Here is a 19,555-nt window from a genome sequence, read left to right as displayed (position 1 = left end):
CACTCGTGCTCCCCAAATCCCTGATATGAGAAGAGCTGTTTCAACCCCAAAAACACAAAATAAAAAGGGAATGATTCAAGGAACAGACTAAAGGAAATTGCCAGCACACAGGTAAATAATTTCAACCGCAGCCTTAACATCATCTAAGTGAGGAAACACCAAGATACAACTAATTTAGCCAAAAAATTAAACCAACCAGTATTTCATCATCTCCTACCACACAGACCAAAGGTGGCTGAGGGAGCAAATACCCCACCCCAAGACAGAAAATATTTTGCACCTATTCATTATGTCATAGATCTCACAGTACCTACCCAGAATTGCACAAAGCATCTCATAAAGGAGCTATTTTTTTGCTTTTTTTTTCAGAAAACTCTTCCAAGGGAAAAATTTGGAATGCAGTATTGAGGCCTTCCGCTGAGGAAGGAGGAGACATTGTTTAGGTTGGGCTTTTTTTTTTTTTTTTTCATTACAAAGACAGGGAAGAAAACCTCATTGACTGAATTAAATATTCAGAGCGTCGCTCTGCCAAGACATAACTCCATTATGGAAAAACGCTGGATTTCCACAGCAAACGCTGCGGATTGAGACTCCTGCCCCCCAAAAACGAGAGGAGCAGGACCCAATGAATCAGCAACTGCTCCTGCAGACGGGCTTTGCTGGGTGGGGGGGTTAAAGCGGAGCTGAACCCCACGGAGCCCCACCAGGGTGGGTGGGTGTCAGGGATCTCATGACAGGGATGGGTGTCCTGAAGAGGGGGATCCCATCAGACCCCAAAAGGGTGGGTGGGTGTCGGGAAGGGTGAGGAGGGGGATCCCATCAGACCCCATCAGGGTGGGTGGGTGTCAGGGAGAATGAGGAGGGGGATCCCATCACACCCCATAAGGGTGAGGAACGGGATCCCATCAGACCCCATGAGGGTGGATGGGTGTAGGGGACAAGGAGGAGGGGGATCCCATCACACCCCATGAAGGGTAGGTGGGTGTCAGGAAGGGTGAGCAAGGGGATCCCACCAGACCCCATGAGGGAGGGTGGATGTCAGGAAGGGTGAGGAAGGGGATCCCACCAGACCCCATGAGGGAGGGTGGATGTCAGGAAGGGTGAGGAAGGGGATCCCACCAGACCCCATGAGGGAGGGTGGGTTTCAGGAAGGGTGAGGAAGGGGATCCCACCAGACCCCATGAGGGAGGGTGGATGTCAGGAAGGGTGAGGAAGGGGATCCCACCAGACCCCATGAGGGAGGGTGGGTGTCAGAGCCGCTCCTGAGGATGTCGGGGAGGATGAGGAGGGGGTCCCTTCGTGCCCCCCCGAGGGCAGCCAGTGTCGTTTTGGGGTCCCGGCCCTCGGCGGGCGGTGACTCACCGCTCTGCTCGCCCAGGAACACCAGCTTGAATTTCCGCAGCGGGTTCCCGAAGTCCCCGCCCGACGACATGATGGAGGAGCCGCCGCCGCCGCCCCGCGCTCGCTCCGCTCCCCGCGGCGGCACCCGCGACCGCTTCTCTCCGCCTCCGCCTCCTCCTGCCGCTTCTCCTCGTCCTGCTCCTGGCCGGCGGAGGCTGCGAGCCCCGGTGAGGTGCCGGTGATCGGTGTCGGTGTCGGTGCCGGTGTCGGTGCCGCCGCTCGCCCCCCCGCGCTCCCGGAGCCGGCGCTCTGCCCGCCCCGCGCAGGCGCTGTGGGCGCTTCCCTCGGCTACGGGCCGGGAATGGTTCGGGCTGGGAGGGACGGGGAGAATCAGCCAGTGCCACCGCTGCCGGGGGCAGGGACACCTTCCTCCGGCACAGGCTGCTGCAAGCCCTGTGCTTGGGCACTGCCAGGGATCCAGGGGCTGCTCTGGGCAGTGCCAGGGCCTCGCCGCCCTCACGTCCTCAGCGCCCGGGTAAGGGCTGCAAGGTGTTCCCGGCCCGCACGGGCGTGAGGGGACAACCAGCAAAGTCCTTAAAAGCAAAGGCTTAAAATCCTACCCTGGCACAGATTCTCCTTTCAGAGGAGATCTCTGGGGAGCAGGTCCCTCAGAGCAAGGCGATATTTCCCAGTGATCCGCACTGTCATCCTTTGACAGTGGCTCAGGGCCCTCCACCTTTTGCTGGAGGGGCCCGCTTTGCCTTTCACTAGTTTTTGCCCATTTTCCTCCACTCTGCCCTCAAAGTTCGGTGTTTTAGGAGGTTTCCAGGCGCATCCTCACCCCTCCTGTTTAAACCTTGGGTGGGTGATTGTTCCAGAGCATCTCTGCTCTGATAGCCAGGGAAAAGGCATCTGCTACGTGTTTAGTTTTGAAAGCCTTTCTATTTTTGATCATTTAATTTATATTCCCTCAATGTGATGAACTGCTTCACCAAGGGCTGGGCTTTTTTCACCCAGGCCTTGGAGTACCAGAGAACTAAAAGAGGAAGATGTGTCTTTAATCCGGTGATTAAATTTAAGCAAGTTTTAATAGATATGAGCAGAATCTCCCATCCAGCTCTGCACTTGTCATCTGGGAGTGCTTCCACACTGGTTGTGTGGCTGAAAAAAGGGAATCCAGCGTGGCCTGACATGATGTCAAATTTTAAATACAGACATTGTCCTTGTTTTTGTGTCAGGGTTCATTCCAGGATCTTTCCCATGAGTCCCAGGGAAAACAACAGCTGAAGGCAGAGGAGGAGACACGTGAAACAGAGGTTTTCTTCTGAGGTCTGTTTGAACACTTCTTGATTGTTTTCATCATTGGATGAGTCTGAAAAGAAGTGGAGGCAAGGCATGAGAACCCTTAGAAAGGAGAAAGAGCTTCCTGGAGTATTTAAGTGTGGTGCAGGAAAAAGAAGTCATCGAGTCCCCTCAACTTCTCCATGTAAATGTCACAAAAAGGTTTGCATAGTAGGAGTCCCAGTAAAATATCTGTATTGTATTTGCATATCTGTATTGTATTTGAATATCTGTGTCTAGGCCTTGCCCTGATAAGCCCCAGTTGTTCTTGATGGGCTGCAGCTGTGATGTCCTTCATTGGGCTGCAGCTGTGGCCAGTGAAGGTAACTGGGATAAAAGGGGCTGGGCTTGGCCAGGCAGGGACAGCCTGCAAGGAGCTCTGTCTGAGAGGCAGCAACAAGCAGAAATCTGTGCCCCTGATGTGATGGAGATATGCAGCCTGAGAGCTGTGGAGGCAGAAGGTAAAGGTCTCTAGGAATTTGATAACAACAGGTTTGGAAGCTGTGCTCCTGCAACAGGGATGTGAAATGATGCAAAAGAAAGGCAGCTGGAAATAAGGACTGTATCCTAACAGAGAGGATGCTCAGCCACCAGAACAAGCTGCCAAGAGCAGCACTATCTTTGTATCCAGGGAAAATGGAGAGGAGCCCTTGTGAAAAAGATGCTTTCACAGGGAGAGGCGTGATCCATTCCATAGGGCCATAAGTCACTGGAAACCAATCGAGTGTGACTTGCAGGAGAGTGAATTCCCTGATTTAGCAGTCCCTTTTGGCCTTAAAATGTACCCACCTATGATGGATGGCAGAGACATTCCTCACTGCAGGAGAGGTGGACTTGTTTCTCATGGAGACACAGAGGACAGCAGCAATCCCTGCCATCTGTTCCTGCCCTGCCCCGCACTCAGCCACGTTTTGGGGGTGGAACCAAGGTGAGTCCCCAGGAGGGGCAGAGGGAATTAAGGGGTGCAGTCCCACTCCAGGGGCACACGGAACTGGAGGGGAGGGAATTAGGAGTCGCTTTCATTAATTGTGGTGCTTAAGGCCAGGTGGGATCAAAGGGCAGGCAAACTTCCACGTGGGCAGTTCTGTCACGTCCTGGGAGCGCCAGGAAAACACAGCTCGGAGCTGGGAACACATGTCCTTGCACTGTGGGGCAAAGAGCAAAGGTGCCATGGAGTCCTCTGCGCTTTCCATTTGCTGGGCAGGTGCAGACACAAAGCTTGTCCCTTCACGTTCCTTCTGTCCCCTCTAGCACAGAGGAGATGGACCTCAAGGGTGTCCAGTGTGTGTTCGGAGCTCCAGGCACTGAGAAATGCAGGACAGGGCTGGGTCACAGAACAGGACATGAACCTGCCACGTGGATGAGCCGAGGGGGAAAGTCCACGAGGAGCTCTGAGAGCAGTTGGAGCAGTCAGCAGGGAGGGAAATCCTGACTCAAAATCCGGCTTGCGGGCAGGGAACAGCTCCAAGAAGGGGGCTCAGGGGTGTGGGCTCCCGAGTGAGCACCTGCTATGGAAGAAGGGGGAACTGGAGCCACACTGGAGACAAGGGAGCCAGGAGCAGGCAAAAGAACCTGTGGGAAATTAAAGTTTGTGTGGAAGAGGCAGTGAGACACAGGATGTGTTTCCCTGAGCCAACTCCAGACTGTCAGGCCCGGTGGGCAGAAGACTACAGGCCCATCTCCTCCCAGGCAGATCCCCTGCCCACCTGCTCTCCCACTGGGAAATCAGAGTGGAGGTCCCTGCCAGCCCAGTCTTCCTACGCTTAGAATTTCGTGATTATAAAAATTTTATTTTTTTAAGCGATACCAAAAGCCTAATGGCCGCCAGGCCGCCGCACCGCGCTGGGGCGGGGGCGGGCACCGCCCTCAGCCTTGCAACGTGGCCATGCCACACTCAACATGGCCGCTGCGCCCTGATGGACGTGGCTGGGAACCAATCAGTGTGCGAGGACGGGCGGGGGGCGGGCCGTGACAGGCGGGACGCTCGGTGATAGGCGCGCGGCAGGGTGCACTGTGCAGCCGCTGCCACGTGGCGGCGCTGCCCACCGCCTTTTGGCAGACAGGAACGAGGTGTCCGCCGTTACTGCCCGCACCCCCGCGTCCTTCCCGCTGCCTCCTTCAGGACACCAGGGCCCCGCCAGTACCGCGGGTTGTCCAAAAGTTGTTGCCTGCGGGAGTTCTCGATGGGCGGAGCGGGGAACTGTCCGAAAATTAAAATTCCCGGGAGGCCTCGGTGGGCGGAACGCGGGAGCGAGCCACTGGACTGGGGGAGCTGAATGGGGCAGTACCGAGGCACTGAGGGGGAACGCTTTAACCGACGGACCGCGGCGCCGAAAGATGGCGGCGGTGCCGAAGGTACCGGGGATGGCCACGGGGAATGGGAGCGGGAACGGGGAAGGACACGGGGACAGAGGAGAGGGCAGGAACGGGAACGGAGGAGTAGCCTTGGTCTCTGGGACAGCTGAGGAGGCCCTGGGACTGCTGTTGGAGGCCCTGATCCGACCCTGGTTTCGTTTCGGAAGGAAGTGTGGGGGTAATCCTGAGGGGGTCCAGACCTTGAGATCGTGCCCTGGATCTGGCTTGGTGGTTTCCACCTAAACCCCTCCAGACACAGCTCCAGCCCTTGCCTGGGTCCTGTCCTAGAGGTGGAGTAACCTGGATAAAATTCCCGGCAGATCTGCCACCCTGACGTGTTTTAACTTCTGCAGGTGCTGTGCTCGGAGAAGGGAGTGTTGCTCAGGCAGATGTTGGCCCTCAGCAGGTGAGAAAACATACAGGACCAAAAATTTGCAGTTGTTTCCTTTTTTTTTTTTTTGCCATATCTTCTCCTCTAATAGTGGAGGTAAGACTTTGAGCTGGGAGCTGAAAGGGATGGGGAAAAGGGGGAATCTGCTAATAGGATCAGGCTGTGCCTTTGCAAAAGGACATTTGGCCACATGTTTTCTATAAGTGAGGGAAGTCAGAGTTATCAATTATTGCCTTGTTTCATACAGACTTTTAATTGTTATTTTGTTTCCTACAGAGCAGCAACAGCCAGAGAAAACCTTCTGTGTGCTGCAGGTAAGGTCTGTTGTCAATCTAGTTTTGAGGCAAAAATTCACTTTCCTCAAATAAATATTAAACATTGGAACATTTGTGTTTTGTTTTGGGGTATTTTTAAGTGACTTTTGGATTGGTTAAATAACCAGAGCAGGCTCTGCCACATCTATTTGTTTTTTTCCAGCATTTTCTTATTTTTTTGCCCTGTTTTTGACTAACTAGGTGGTGTTATGTGACCATAATTTGGGGCTCTCAGAGCACCTGTAGCTATTTGATTGCAGCTGGAAACAGTTTGCTCTGCTTTCATTTTCAGGTGATGCACTCCTGGCTCCCCACAGATCCTACAGGTCCCGCCCCACCCATGGGATTGGGAGGTTTAAGTACCTGCTCCCAAAGGAGGTAGGCAGAGGGATTTCCCAAGGTCATCCCGAAGCATTTGGGTGCCTCATCTCAGAGGGCCAGGCTGGATGGGGTTTGGAGAAGCCTGGAATAGTGCAAGGTGTGCCTGCCCATGGCAGGGGGCTGGAATGGGATGAGATTGAAGATTCATTCCAATCCTAACTCATGATTCTATGAAATAGCCAGTCAGCACACTGCAGAAATGCTTCCTTTTGTCCAGCACATTCCAGCTTTGGAAGGGAGGAACCTCCTCCTGATGTTAATTAATTCAATTTAAGGTTTACTAATAATTCAGTTTCACACCTGAACATGGTGAGCAGCTCTCACTTGTGTGGAACCTTTTCACACTCCCTGAGATTTGGAAAGACATCAATTTCTGTGGCAGGAGGAAACAACAAGAAGTCAGCTGCCTTTAGGCAGGAATTGAAATTAACAGCAGGTTTATTTCTACTGGTTTTACGCCTTCCTTTTTTCCTCTGGGAGAAATTAATCAAAGCACGAGTGTGTGTGAGGCCACCCAAGAGCTGGGCCTTTATTCCCAGCATTGCTCAAACCAGATACTCTTTATTTTATCCTGCTGTATTTTCTTTTTAAAGCAGGTTCCAAAGAGGAGAAAGGAGAAGGTGCAGATGAAGGAGATCAGTGCTGGCACTGAGTACCAGTATGGAGACATCAACATCCAGATGACTTGCCATGACCTGTGCCTGGTGGAGCACTTTGCTCAGTATGTGCACAGGCTCTGCAACCGCCTCTGCATCCGGGTCAATGAGAGGTAGGGGAGGTCTGTCCCCCTGTCCCCTGGAACAGGGCCCCTGCACAGCAGGGCACACTCCAGTCTCCCTGAGGGATTCCCATCTGGGTGTCAATCCAAGCCTCTCGCCTGCCCTGTGCTCTTCTTTTGTCTACCTGTACAATTTTGGATGCTTTATTTAGAAGCACTGAATTTTTCAGGCACTGACTTGAGCAGATTCCAAGGAAAAAAAGCCTGTTACATCTCCTTCCTCTGAGGAAAAGGCTTTGAGCCTGTGGGTGCAGAGCTGGGAATTGCTGCCATTTGCTGCTGCTTTTCCTTCATGGTTTGTGATCCAGGCTGTGCATGCCTGGATCTGGAATGAGCTTGGGAAAGCCCTGAAGGTGCTGGGGGAACTTCCTGCTGCTTCAGCTTAGGGGGAGAGGATGCTCCAGGAGCACCCTGGTTCTCCAAAGCAGGAGAATTCCAGCAGCCACCCCTGTGGCTGTAATGCCTGAGGAATGTCAGGGCATTCATTTATTCTGGAATAAAACCAGTGGGGACTCTCTAAAGTGTGTGTGCTTTTCCCTTGTGCCTTCTGGGGTGCCTCAGTGTGCAGAGAAAGAAAGGATTTGCCCTTCAGACAGGGAATTGAGGGGAAAAGGTGGGTGGTAGGATGGAGCTTGGATGTGGGGATGAGGAAACTGAGGTCTCTAAGCATTGAGCAGAGTCTGGTCCACTCCCAGTCACATTCCCATCAAATCTGAGGTGCAAACATATTTTAAATGGTGCATTGCAGCAGCAGATTTTACTGTGTCCCAAAAGACAAAATAAGTCACAACTGTTTCTTTTCTTGAGCTGTGCAGAAGGTAAAAGTTCTCAGGCTGGTTTTTGTGCTAATCCAGGTTTTTGCTGGCAGAGCTTCCTCCTTATCTCCTGCCAGCAGAACACCCAGCCTCTGGCAGCACCTGGTTTGCAAGATACATCCTTTGCATAATTAATCTCCCCTGCAAAGTTCATCTGCTTGCCCGTTCTGTGCTGGGGAGGGTGGATATTTACAGGGTTCATCCCTGCAATTGTCCTGCCTGTGCTAAGCCCTGCCCTCTGCTCCTGCAGCTACGCCATGCCCACCAGAACCAACGAGGTGCTGCTCCTGGAGGAGAGGGGATCCAAGATGCAGCTGGATGCAGTCCTTACCACCCACCAGAGGGTTGTCCAGGTAGGAGCTGGGATCCCATCACGGCCTCCACAAACCCCTCAAATTGGGGCGGAAATGGAAGCAACAAGTCTGGTTATGTTTTCTGCTGAGTGTTGCTCCTAAACTAGAAGCCCAGGAGGATTTGCTGGCTCTGTGTTTCAGGCAGAAGATGTGTTATCTATTTTCTGCTGAATGATTGGTATGAGGGGTAGAAGAGTCATGTTTGGAGATGGGTGAGGGCAGAAACTCCCAGGGATGGATGGGATATTGGCAAGGAATATGTGAAGGGTGGGGAGGCGCTGGCACGGGGTGCCCAGAGAAGCTGGGGCTGCTCCATTCCTGGGGGCGTTCAAGGGCAGGCTGGAACAACCTGGGACAGTGGAAAGGGTCCCTGCCCATGGCAGGGATGGCACTGGATAATCTTTAATGTCTGTTCCAAGCCAGAGTCCCCTGGGATTGTTCTCCTGCAGCTCTGTCATTTCTGCTTTCAGATCCGCGGTTTGAGCTCCACGTTTGCTCCCATCCTGCTGGAGGTCATCCAGAGCAGCCAGCCTGAGGGGGTGCACCTGCTGATGAAACAGGTATGGCCACACTTCCCAGTGCTTCCCCTTGGGGAGCAGGGAAGGGTTGGTGTGATCCTGATTTGTGCTGCTTTTCCTTTCCCTCCCTCCACAGCACACGGAAGCCGATTTCAAGAGCCGGCTGAAGGCTCGACCAGAGCTGGAGGAGCTGCTGGCAGAGATGTCCTGAGGTGAGGAGCAATGTGCTGCCATCCCTGGGCTGTTCCAGCCTCCAGAGGGTGCCTCCATGAGCTCTGTCCTGGTAACTCTGTGAATTGGGAGGAATTCCCACTGTTGGCAACCACCTTGTCTCAGTAAAAATAAACAATGTGTTTATATCTCACTGGTTTGTACTGGGAGAAAATGTGGCACAATGGAAAGTGGGTTTGCTTTCCTTCCTTTTTTATTTTTTAATTCCTGGCTATTTTGCTTTTGGTAGGTGGGAATTTCTGCAGAAATCCCTGTGCATGAATATTGCTGTGCTGCAACAATCCCAGGAATTGTTATAGCCAAATTTGATGGATGCCAAGAGAAACTGTTCCAGAAACTGGTTGGTTTGTTTGGAGGCTTTTTTTATCCCTTTCTAAAGACCAGCTTGTGGAAAAGAGGGAAAATAATTGATTTATTTACACTTTTCCCCCAAACTGGGGCTGTCCAGGTGTTGCTTGTGCTTCCATCCCCAGCTCTTGGTATTCCAGCACCCACATCCCTGGGAAATGGCCTGGAACCTTCCTTCTGACAAAAGCCATGCAAAAAGCAATTTTATTTTCTTTCTCATGGCTTATTGGCCAGCAGGTGGTGGTCAGATGAGCATCCCTATTCCTCCCATTCCTGGTATTTCTGTGGCTTCCCAGGAGATAAACCCCATCCTGTGGGATGTGAGGTTATCACTGCTGGGAAAAGCCTTATGATGGCACAGAGGACATGGAGTAAAAATTCATGGCAAGGCTGTTCCAGCCTGAGTGCTGTGAATGCTCCTGGATTGGGACATTTTGGGCTGGAAATCCACAACCACAGAATCATTTTGGTTGGCAAAGACCTCTGGAATCGTTGAATCCAAGCTATGCCCAGTCCCCACCTTGTCACCAGCCTAGAGGGCCGAGTGCTGTGTCCAGTCATTCTTGGGGACTCCAAACCTCTCTGGGCAGTCTCTACAAATGTTGAAGACCCTGTCCATGAGGGAATTGCTGCTGATGTCCCACCTGAAGGTACCATGGCACAGCTCGGTGCTGTACGCTCCAAACCAGCCCCCCTCTCCCACTGGCACACACCAAGCCGAGGGCTGCCGAACTCCAGGTTTATTTCCCAGCAGTTCCACCTGGGTTTTTAAGGAGTTGGATAAAAAGCAAGCCGGAGAGGAGGGGTCTGTCAGTCCGAGGGCTGGGCCGGGCCGGTGCCGCGCTGCCGCTGCTGCTGCCGCCGGGCCATGCAGGCTCCGAAGGCGCGGACCTGCTCCTGGCAGTGCCGCCAGTCCCGCCGCTCGGCCATGCACTCCTGCAGCTGCCGGTGCTGCTCCAGGCAGCCGCTCCGCGCGATCCTGGCGTCCAGCGGGTCCTCGCCCTCCTCTTCCTCCTCCGAGCCCCGCTTTGCCGCCGCCGCGCCGCTCCAGCCGTGCCCCGGCCTCGCCATGGGGCGCTGCGGGCGGGACGGGCGGCGGGAGCCGGTGACTTGGGGGTCCCCGGAGGGAGCTCTCGGCAACCCCCGGGCACCAGCTCTGGGTGCCCAGCGCCCTCCTCCCCTCCCAAGGCTCCCCATTCCCAGCAATCTCCCGCCCCTTCCATGATCCCCTCCCTCCCACCCATGGGCGCGGCCCCCGTACCAATTCAGCGCGGTCCCTTTAAGGCGGGAGCTCGGCACGGCGCTTCCGGGATGTGGCACGGCCGCTGCGGCGCTCGCTGATTGGCTGGTTTCTCCCCCTTCCGCTCCCGCGGGGGCCGACGGGAAGCAAGGAGGCGGAAGTGTGCGATTACCTCGGCAAAGATGGCGGCGACGCTGCGGATCCAGAGCGACTGGAGCCGGGCGCTGAGGTGGGAACGGTCCCTTTCTTTGTCCCTGTCCTTGTCCTGCTCCCTGCCCCGCTCACCGCCCCTTCTCTCTGCAGCAGGGACGAGGGCGAGGCGTGGCTGAGCTGCCGCAGCCCCGGTGAGTGGCCTGAAGAGGCCTCGAGGGAGGCGTGAGGGTGAGACGGGATCAGGGAGGATCGAGAGGGGTGTTCAAAGAGCAGAAACGGATGGGGGTGATAGGGGGACCCTTTGGAATAGGGGTGGGATGTGTGTTAGCAGGGAATGGGGCTGCTGGGGTGTCTTGCTGTCCCTTAGTTTAAAGGGACTGGGGTGGTTTGGGGATCCCTTTGATTTTAAAGGTCGCGGGGTCATTTAGGGATCTTGAGGGGGTTAGAAGGGGATGGGGGTGTCTGAGTTCCTTGCGGGTGAGGGAGGTTGGGGTCCCTCTGAGTTGGGAGGGGATGATTGGGGTCCCTGTGGGTGCTGGGGCTGACGGCTGCTGTCCCCCAGGGAGGGCCACCCTGTATGGCAGCGTCACCCGGCGCGGGCTCAGCTCCGACGGCGTCCCAGACATCGTGGCCTCCGAGGGATTCGTGGTCGGGGAAGTCACCAAGGTGCCAGGGCTGGGGGGAGAGGGGTTGGGGACATTCCCTGTACCTAAAGGGGCTGCTCTGACAGCCTAAGCTGTCACCCTGCCCTGCACAGTCCTGTCCTGCTGTGCAGGGCCCTGGAGCTGGACCCTGCCACCCCACCTGCATCCTGAGGACATGAGCCCCACACTGACCCTCCCATGAGTTTTCAAACTCTGGAATCCCACAGCTGGGTCCAGTCCACAGTTGTGCCTTGGCAACCTCTGTTTCAGGACTAACAGCACTTCTAATTCCTTTTTTAACTTTTCCTCCCCTAGAAAAGCATCCTCATTTCTTGTCCTCATGAAAATGTGTCCACAAAGTTCCTGGCTCCATACACAAGTTTTTGCAGGATCCATCAGAAAAGTGTGAGTAGCTCTGTGGGGTGGGACTCTGTGGGTGTGGCTGGCAACTCTGACATCCCTGTCTGTGGTGTCCTTGTGGTGGGGGTGGCCTGGGGTTGCAGTGGAGATGGAACTTGTGGTTTAGGGATGGTGTTCCCACTGAAACACTCTGGACCACAAGCCACTCACTCCTTCCCCACTTCCCCTGTAGCAAATGGGGATTGGAGGCACAAAAGACAAAGTTCAGGGGTTGAGATAAAACAATTTACTGAGAAGAACAATGGAATAAAAACAGTAGCAACAGGATTAAATAATCAAATGCACAGGACAGGGAAGAGAACTGCTCAGCACAAGGAACATGTACAACCAAATATCCCAAATGTGCTCCTCCCTGCTCGTATAAAAATTAACCCTGTCCTGGCCAGAACTAGGACGTTCCCCACCCACCATTCTATCCCATCTACTCATGCCCACATCCCACACCACCCAACCATATCTATACACACAAATGCACAGGAATCATTCCCTTCATCAAAGGCTGTCCCTCCTAAATGTCTCAGGATACGTATTTATATCCATTACACTGCTTTTCCTTGTCACCAGTGGACTTGCAATCTCTCTCATTGGTATCCAGGGGCTTTTTTACCTGACTTTTAATTTATTCTGATTTTTCTTCTCCTGCTGCCATTTTTTCACTTGTACTTTGAGCCTTATGAAATCAATGCTTTAAGACCTTGGTGTGTTCAGCGTTTTCCTTGGGAGCTCTTCTAAATGCCTGATCTTTGGCAAGGCCTGGCTTTGTAAGGCTGGACAGCAGGCAGGACAGCGGGCTCGCGGCAGATGGGGCAGGTGCTGGAATGTTCCAGGAGCCACGTCCTGATGCACTCCCTGTGGAATTCGTGGCCGCACTCCAGCTCACACGCGCTCCTGCCCAGCTCCTCGTGGCATATCGAGCAGGGATCATCACCGCAGGCTGCCAGTTCCCTGGGCTGTGTTTCCACATGGGAACAGGGATTCGCTCTGTAGTCCCAGATGAAGACCTTTAACTCGAGCACCCTCAGGTTGCTGCTCCAGGAGATGGATGACAGCGCCTCGGCGTAGAGCGGCGGCGCGCTCCTCCTCAGCGCCTGCCACGTGTCCCACGTGCAGCAGGCGCTGTCCAGATCTTCCAGGCACCGACTGTTCTGTGCATTCCCAAAGAGTATGTCGGCCACGGATAGCTCTGTCAGGTACTGCACCCCTTCCAGCCTGCTGCTCCAGCTGTCCCTCCGCAGCAGCAGCTCCTCGGCGGTGTAGGCCGCCCTCACGCTGCCCACCAGGCGCGTCCACAGGCTGTGCCTGCCTGGCCTCCGGCCGAGCCCCCTGTCGATGGCAGCGTCCCGGGACAGGCGGCCCAGCTGCTGGGCCTCGGAGCTGTCCAGCCACACGCCCACGTGGGCCCCTGCAAACCAGCACTCGTACAGCCACAGCAGCAGGGACTGATCCGCACGGCGCCTGAAGCGTTCCCACACTGACCGCAGCTTACAGTAGGATTCGCTCATCGCCTCTTCTTGTGAGGACTCTTCCTCCTCTTCATCATCTCCGTGCCTCACTAAGGAAACTAATTCAATGTGGGATGTGTTCTGTTCAGGAGCGACTGCTCCCAGCATGGGTTGTTCCTGTGGTGCAGCTGCAGTTTGAGTGGCCTCGCTGCTTGTTGGTCTGTTTTCCTCCTCCTCTTGCTCCTGAGGGGGCTGGCTGGTATCCAGCAGTGCCCGATACAGAGTAGCCAGGGCCCAGCAGAGTGCAGTAAGTTGCTCCTCCCTGGAACCACGGCAGCGTTTCTCTTTCAGGTATTCTGCCGCTCTAACAGGGTCCCGTATTTGTTGAGGGGTGAACTTCCAAACCACTGGAGCTGAATACTCCTTCAGAACCTGGCCAATTTTCTCCCACCTTCCGTGCCACTCATCATGATCCACTCTCTGAAAGATCTTCCCAGAAATCTCTTTTGTAACTCTGAAGATGAAGTAGACCATCAGGGTGATGTAGACCAGAGGGAGACACAGCAGACAGAATGACAATGTACTTTCTTCAGTTTTCAGAGGCAGCTCAAAAAGTGCTTTAAGAGGCTTAAAGGAGTTAAAGGAGGTGAAAAGGTTGTGAAAGTACTCGTCCCCTGCTCCCCCCGCGGACTGGGAACCACTATTAACGGTCTCCTGGAGGTGGTGTATAACCTCACAGGTTACTAGCACAAAGTCCACGGACAAAAGAATCTTGAACCATCTCTCTAAGCTGTTAAAGTGCATTATCAGGACCACACAGGAAAATATAAACCTGCACAGGTACCACTCCACGAAGAGCTGACCAAGCCACATCGTGACCAGCGACGGTACCTAACGCCCCAGACACTCAGCTCAAACTTGTCCCCAACCCGCTGCGGGCAGAGCTGTCCTTATCTCGACCCCTGGTGCCGCACGATGGCTGCTTTGCGATTGGTGTTCCCGAATTTAGCGTTGCCACGCTGGGCTCGGCGGGAGGCTGCAGCGGGGAAGCGGAGCACGAAGGCAGCGGGACGGGGACGGAGCGCGGGGACCCGGCCGGAGGGAAGGGAAGCGGGAAATGTGGGACTTTTTCCCGCCGCCGCACGCAGAGGCGGGAGCAGGAACATCCTCCTGCTGGCCCTGCCCCTCCTGCTGCTGTGAACTTAACCCTGTCCTGCCTAGAGCCTGTCTGCATTCTTTTCCTGTCCATGGGTTTTACCGCTGTAGTGGGGTTTTTGTCCCCACCCACAGCCTGGAATTTTCATTTTAAAAAAGCAATGCAAGGGCAGCTCACAGAACCACAGAATTCCTAATGTCAGAGAAGACTTTTGAGATCACAGAGTCCAAGCTGTCCAATCAATTCTATTGATTTAGAATGCTGAGCAATTGTTTTATTAAAACTATATTATATTATAGTACAAAGAATACAAAAGAAAAAGCCATGAGTGTCTTGAGCTAGCTTGGACACAGCTTTGACTCAACAGGCTAACAACTATCACCTGAATCCAATTAGGAGCTCTCTTTAGCCAATCTTCCTAATGCCTTTCACCTGTGCAAACAGGAGCAGCAAGTAGAGCCAAGAGTTGTTTTCTCTTCTTCTCTCTGGGCTTCTCTAGGAAAAAGCCTGGGAGAGAGAATTCTCTCTCTGTTCACCTTCCCTGGACATGCTCCCTGCTGCTTGTGCAGGCTTCTGCCACAGCATTCCTTTTTCTCCTTGCTTTGCAGAGCCATAGGCAGGGAATGTACTTAGCAGGTCTCCCCCTGTACAGAACTAGGCTCTTGAGCAGAAGTATTTCTATACAGAACTATGTAAAGCTAATTCTTGGTGCTTTTCCTTTCCTGCAGATTACCTGCCTTGACATTTCCAGTGGTGGAGGACTCGGAGTGTCTACCAGCACGGATGGGACCATGAAAATATGGCAGGCTGCAAATGGAGAAATAAGAGTAAGAACGTGTGGCTTGGATGTTTTTGGGTTGTCTGTGACATTCCTGAAGGCCATGACTTTTGTCAGGTTGTGCACACCCTGTGAGCAATCTGGCTTTTTAATGAAAAGCTAATTGAAATTGAATCTTGGAGGCTTTAAGTCAAATCTGTTGGAAAAGTTGGCTTCTCCCAAGAGGGTGTTGCTCAGAGAGGTACTCAGGAGTAAACAGGTCATTGACAGCCCCTATCCTGCATGGGAAGAAAGATTTGGGTGCTGGGGAGAAGGGTTTTGGTGCTGGATTAGCCACATCCTGGCTTGTGGCCTTCCTAGGGAAAAGCTCCTTCTTGTGGAGGATTTTTGGCAGAGGATAAAGACATTTAACCTTGTATTTAGAAGCAAATGTAGTATCTTTGTCTGTGTAATTAGCTGCTCAATTGGCAGAGGGAGCCCCAAAGTCTCCTCTTTGATTGCCCCAGATTCAGAGCAGTCCCTTGCAGCAATGCAGAGCCAGAGGATTTGGGGTTTAATCCTGAATGCCAAGTTTTCCAGGGTGTAATTCAACAACTGCTCGGCACAAGGATGATGACAATGGAACTAGCATGTAGTTCTTTGTTTTTCCAGAGACTTCTGGAAGGCCATGTGTATGATGTGAATTGTTGCAGGTTTTTCCCATCGGGCCTTGTGGTTCTCAGTGGGGGAATGGATGCCCAGCTAAAGATCTGGTCAGCAGAAGATGCCAGCTGTGTAGTAACATTTAAAGGTCACAAAGGAGGTACAGAGCCCTTAAAATGCTTCATGTGCTGTGTGTGTACTTGCCTTGCACTCCAGGCTGATGTCCAGTCTGCAGCCTGCTGCACTCTGTGTTTCATGTCTGGAATGTGGCATCAAATGCCCCAAACTCTACCCCAAATTCTCTCTTCCTGAGCTGCCAATTGCTGTGTACAGGCTCTGGTTTTCCCTGTCTCATGAGGTGCTGAGCTTCATTGAGAGGTTTATAAACCCTGTGTCTGGCTGCCCTGAACTTGATTAACTCAAAGACCCATCTCGTGCTGAACCTGCCATTGTTCTTACATGATTTGGGGGTTGGAACTTGTCAAGGTCCTTTCCCACCCAAGCCATTCCAAAATCTGTTTGTGGGCATTAAAAATGCTTTTGCTGCCATGTCCCCTAACCAAACCAGATGGTGTGGCAGAACCTTGGTCACAGTGACACTGCCAGTCACTCTTGAGGTCACTTTAGCCACTGTCATTCCTCCAGCCCAAACTGCTGCAGTCTGTTTGCTTGGCTCATCCTGTCCCTTGAGGTTCTGTAGGGAAAGTGCCAATTAAATCTTCTGACCACCTGGCTGTTCTCTGCTGAGAAAACCACTGCCATTTTTCAGCTCCAAATCTGACAGTAAAATAAAGTGGTTAAGGGATCTTAGTGCCAGCAGACACTGCCCTTTGGATGTTGCTGTAGCTGGACAGCAAGGGTGGAAATGAGAATGTTTCAAAGTGCCAGGCTCTTTTCTGCCCAGATTAGAGGTTAATTTTATGTGGCACCAGCTCGGGCTGAGGTCAGGTGTTGCTGATCATGTGATTGGTAATATCTGTAATATCTCTTTGTGCCAGATGGTGGCTCCACGCTGTGGGGTTTTCTGGGAGCACAGCTTGTCTGTGTGTGACTGCTGTCACTGGGGCAGGCACCTTTTCCTGGGAGCACAGCTTGTCACTGTCGCTCTGCCGTCACTGGGGACGGCGGCCTGGAGGTGAGCTGGGGAAATGGCTGTTTGTGTCTGTGTGAGCAGAGTGCTTGCTGTCCCACAGGTATCCTGGACACTGCCATGGTGGATCGGGGCAGGAACGTGCTGTCCTGCTCCAGGGATGGCACCGCCCGTCTCTGGGACTGCGGCCAGTCCTCCTGCCTGGGCACCGTCGCCGACTGCGGCTCGCCCGTCAACGGCATCGCCGTGGGCGCTGCTGACAGCTCCCTCAACCTGGGCTCCCCTGAGAGCCCTCCCAGTAAGGCCTTGCCCTAAACCCCTCATCTCCCTGGCCCGGGCTGCCTGGCCTTGGCCCCAGGGATCCCAAGGGCTGGGAGTGCTCTCTGTGCCCTGGTCCCCCCAAGGTTTGCTGTGTTCTTACCTGTTGCCCTTCCTTCTGCCAGGTGAGCGTGAGGTGGGCACCGAAGGGAAAATGCTGCTGCTGGCTCGAGAGGACAAGAAGCTGCAAGGAGTGGGACTGCAGAGCAGGCAGCCAGTAAGGATCTGGGAATGGCAGGGCACTGGGATGGGGAATTTAGCCAGGTTAAACCTAAACTGGAGGAGAGGCCAAAGCCTGGTGCAATAGAGGGATGCTCTCCCTCCTTCCTCCTGGACAGATTTTTGTGTGAGGAGTAAGAATTGCTCAGGATTTGACTTGGGAACAGGGAAAGCAGTATTTAAAATTAAACAGTGGCAGCTGTACTGTCTAAATAAATGACTGCTTTCCTCTCGTGGGTGTCCCACGTGCCTGACACTTGGTTTGTTCCCAAATCCTCAGGTGTTCCTCTTCATGGGATCTGATGCCTTCAACTGCTGCACGTTCCTGTCAAGCACCTACATCCTGGCAGGGACCCAGGATGGGAACATCTACCAGCTGGATGTGAGAAACACAAAGTGAGTGAGTCAGGGAGTGCCTGGGGCAAACAAGCAGTGTTTGGCTCGAAAAGTGAGTGAGGCAGAGGGTGCTGCCAGGCAGTGCCACTTCCCAGGGTGCATCCCATTGCATCCCGAGCCTCTTGCATTATGTGGATGTGCTGCATTGTTATGAAAACGTTGATATAATTTTATATTTATATAATCTGTGTGCACATGCATGTAGATGAATTGGGCAGAAAACTTCTTATCAATATTCCCCACTCTCACACCGCCCATTTCTTTTCCCTCATGTGGATCCTGGTATCATATTTATCATGATCTTTACCATGATCCTGATTCCAGCACAGGGCTGGAACTGAGCTGTGGAGTTTTATTGCTGTTCCCTGCTAGCTCAGTCCATAGGAAAGAGTCCTGGGATGGTTTGGGTTGGAAGGGCCCTCAAAGCTCATCCATTCCCACCCCTTTCCATGGCAGGGGCACCTTCCACTGTGCCAGGCTGCTCCAAGCCCCATCCAGCCTGGCTTTGGGCACTGCCAGGGATCCAGGGACAGGCACAGCTGCTCTGCACAGCAATCCTCATCCCTTGTTTCTGCTCCTTTTCCCAGTGCTCCAATCCAGGTGATCCACAGGTCAGGAGCACCAGTGCTGTCCCTGCTCCCGTACAGAGATGGATTCATTGCCAGCCAAGGTAATTCCAGGGCTCTCTTGTGCCCCTAGAAATCCTGGAATCAAGTCAAGGAGCCTTGTGCTCTTTGTGAGTTGTGCTCTTGCCCCTTTGCTTTGGGGTCTCCACCCTTCACATCCCTCATACCCCTCCAAAACCCCTCCCAGGAATGTCTCACCCCCTGGAGCCTTTTCCCTCTGCAATTTCGGTCTGTAATTGAGTTTGGCTCCTTCCACTAATTGCTGTGCCTTGCTTGCAGGGGATGGCACGTGCTTCATTGTTCAGCAGGACCTGGATTATGTGCTGGATCTCACTGAGGCTGACTGTGACCCCGTGTACAAGGTGGGGAGTGTCCCTGAGGAGAGGGTGGCCAGGGAAAGCTGATGCCAGGCAGGAGGCACTGCCTTCACCTCAGGCTTTTCTCCTCAGCACATTCCTTCACACAGTTGACTTCTGAGCTTATCATTGTCCTTTCTACCTGAATAATCCTGATGTTTTGCATAAAGAAATCCTCTGCAGAATTCCCTGGCTTTATCTCTGTTGTGCAGGACCTGGCTAGAGTGGTGGAGTTGATGAAGCAGCTCTGTTGCTATAAAAAGTGTGGATAAAGGGTGCTGGGAGAGTCCTGAGGGTAAAAGCAATGTGTTCTGCCTAACCCATCTTGTTCTCTTCTTTTTTTTCCCCTTTTTCAGGTGGCTTCCTGGGAGAAGGAAATCTACACGTGCTGCAGGGATGGGACAGTGAGGAGATACCAACTTTCTGACCTTTAGGTGTTTGAAGGGGCCAAAAAAGGAGAAACACGTGGGAAAGGCTCTTCCAAGCTGATTTTCCTGGGATGTGTGTGCACAGCTTTGAGGCTGTTGTCATGACCAGGCTCCATACAGTGTTTTTGTAACAGGTCATATTTTTTTCCTACAATACGACTGGGATCAATTTTTAATTTAGAGAGGATGTTGTGTTCCAGTGATGTTGTGGTTGCATTTCCAGTGCTGAAAATACGCTGTTTGTAGTGGGGGGAAACTAATAAATAAAAGGGGAGAGGAGGGGGTACAGTGCAAGTGACTGTCACAGTTTGGAGGGCAATAAACCGCTGCTTTGATAACACCTGTTATCAGCCTTCTGTTTAACACATGACATGTGGTATATGTTAATACATGTGCTATATGTTAACACATATGTTAATACATGTGTTTCCATGGAAACTTGGGGGTTTTTAAGAAAAAAAAGAGCTGAGGAGTGAGGACT

General features: G+C 53.1%; 4 protein-coding genes across 7 annotated transcripts in view; 2 read left to right on the top strand and 2 right to left on the bottom strand.

Annotated features, from left to right (window-relative positions):
* RAB6A (RAB6A, member RAS oncogene family) overlaps positions 1 to 1,620 on the bottom strand; it is a 43,775-nt gene extending 42,155 nt beyond the window's left edge. For both annotated transcript variants that reach the window (XM_058824847.1, XM_058824846.1), the window contains exon 1: positions 1,363 to 1,620. In XM_058824847.1, coding sequence (XP_058680830.1) covers positions 1,363 to 1,432 — 70 coding nt within the window. In that variant the 5' untranslated portion in view covers positions 1,433 to 1,620. The remainder of the gene's footprint in view (positions 1 to 1,362) is intronic.
* A 1,707-nt stretch (positions 1,621 to 3,327) lies between these two features.
* MRPL48 (mitochondrial ribosomal protein L48) lies at positions 3,328 to 9,193 on the top strand. Of its 3 annotated transcripts, XM_058800114.1 has the most exons (9): positions 4,960 to 5,037; positions 5,391 to 5,443; positions 5,705 to 5,742; positions 6,035 to 6,120; positions 6,720 to 6,892; positions 7,967 to 8,069; positions 8,540 to 8,629; positions 8,724 to 8,799; positions 9,048 to 9,193. In XM_058800114.1, exons 1-8 carry the CDS (start codon positions 5,020 to 5,022, stop codon positions 8,796 to 8,798), a joined length of 636 nt encoding a protein of 211 aa, XP_058656097.1. In that variant the 5' UTR covers positions 4,960 to 5,019; the 3' UTR covers position 8,799; positions 9,048 to 9,193. The 3 variants fall into 3 exon arrangements, with proteins under 3 accessions (XP_058656098.1, XP_058656097.1, XP_058656096.1); XM_058800115.1 differs by lacking the exons at positions 4,960 to 5,037; positions 9,048 to 9,193 and adding an exon at positions 3,328 to 3,610 and having other exon boundaries at positions 8,724 to 8,953; XM_058800113.1 differs by lacking the exon at positions 9,048 to 9,193 and having other exon boundaries at positions 4,964 to 5,037; positions 8,724 to 8,952.
* A 487-nt stretch (positions 9,194 to 9,680) lies between these two features.
* Positions 9,681 to 10,484, bottom strand: LOC131554827 (cytochrome c oxidase assembly factor 4 homolog, mitochondrial). Its single transcript, XM_058800423.1, has 2 exons — positions 10,428 to 10,484; positions 9,681 to 10,243 (listed from the first exon to the last, which is right to left on the bottom strand). The coding sequence occupies exon 2, from the start codon at positions 10,235 to 10,237 to the stop codon at positions 9,977 to 9,979; it is 261 nt and encodes an 86-aa protein (XP_058656406.1). The 5' UTR covers positions 10,238 to 10,243; positions 10,428 to 10,484; the 3' UTR covers positions 9,681 to 9,976.
* A 33-nt stretch (positions 10,485 to 10,517) lies between these two features.
* PAAF1 (proteasomal ATPase associated factor 1) lies at positions 10,518 to 19,341 on the top strand. Its single transcript, XM_058825641.1, has 12 exons — positions 10,518 to 10,635; positions 10,710 to 10,750; positions 11,122 to 11,225; positions 11,519 to 11,608; positions 14,950 to 15,048; positions 15,651 to 15,801; positions 16,835 to 17,029; positions 17,175 to 17,266; positions 17,549 to 17,664; positions 18,252 to 18,334; positions 18,570 to 18,652; positions 19,003 to 19,341. The coding sequence occupies exons 1-12, from the start codon at positions 10,589 to 10,591 to the stop codon at positions 19,078 to 19,080; spliced, it is 1,179 nt and encodes a 392-aa protein (XP_058681624.1). The 5' UTR covers positions 10,518 to 10,588; the 3' UTR covers positions 19,081 to 19,341.
* The last annotated feature ends 214 nt before the right edge of the window (positions 19,342 to 19,555 follow it).

Source organism: Ammospiza caudacuta, chromosome 2, assembly GCF_027887145.1.
Source record: "Ammospiza caudacuta isolate bAmmCau1 chromosome 2, bAmmCau1.pri, whole genome shotgun sequence".
In the NCBI taxonomy this organism is placed as follows: domain Eukaryota; kingdom Metazoa; phylum Chordata; class Aves; order Passeriformes; family Passerellidae; genus Ammospiza; species Ammospiza caudacuta.
Note: the sequence above shows the minus strand (reverse complement) of the source record. Positions and strands in the feature narration are given on the sequence as shown.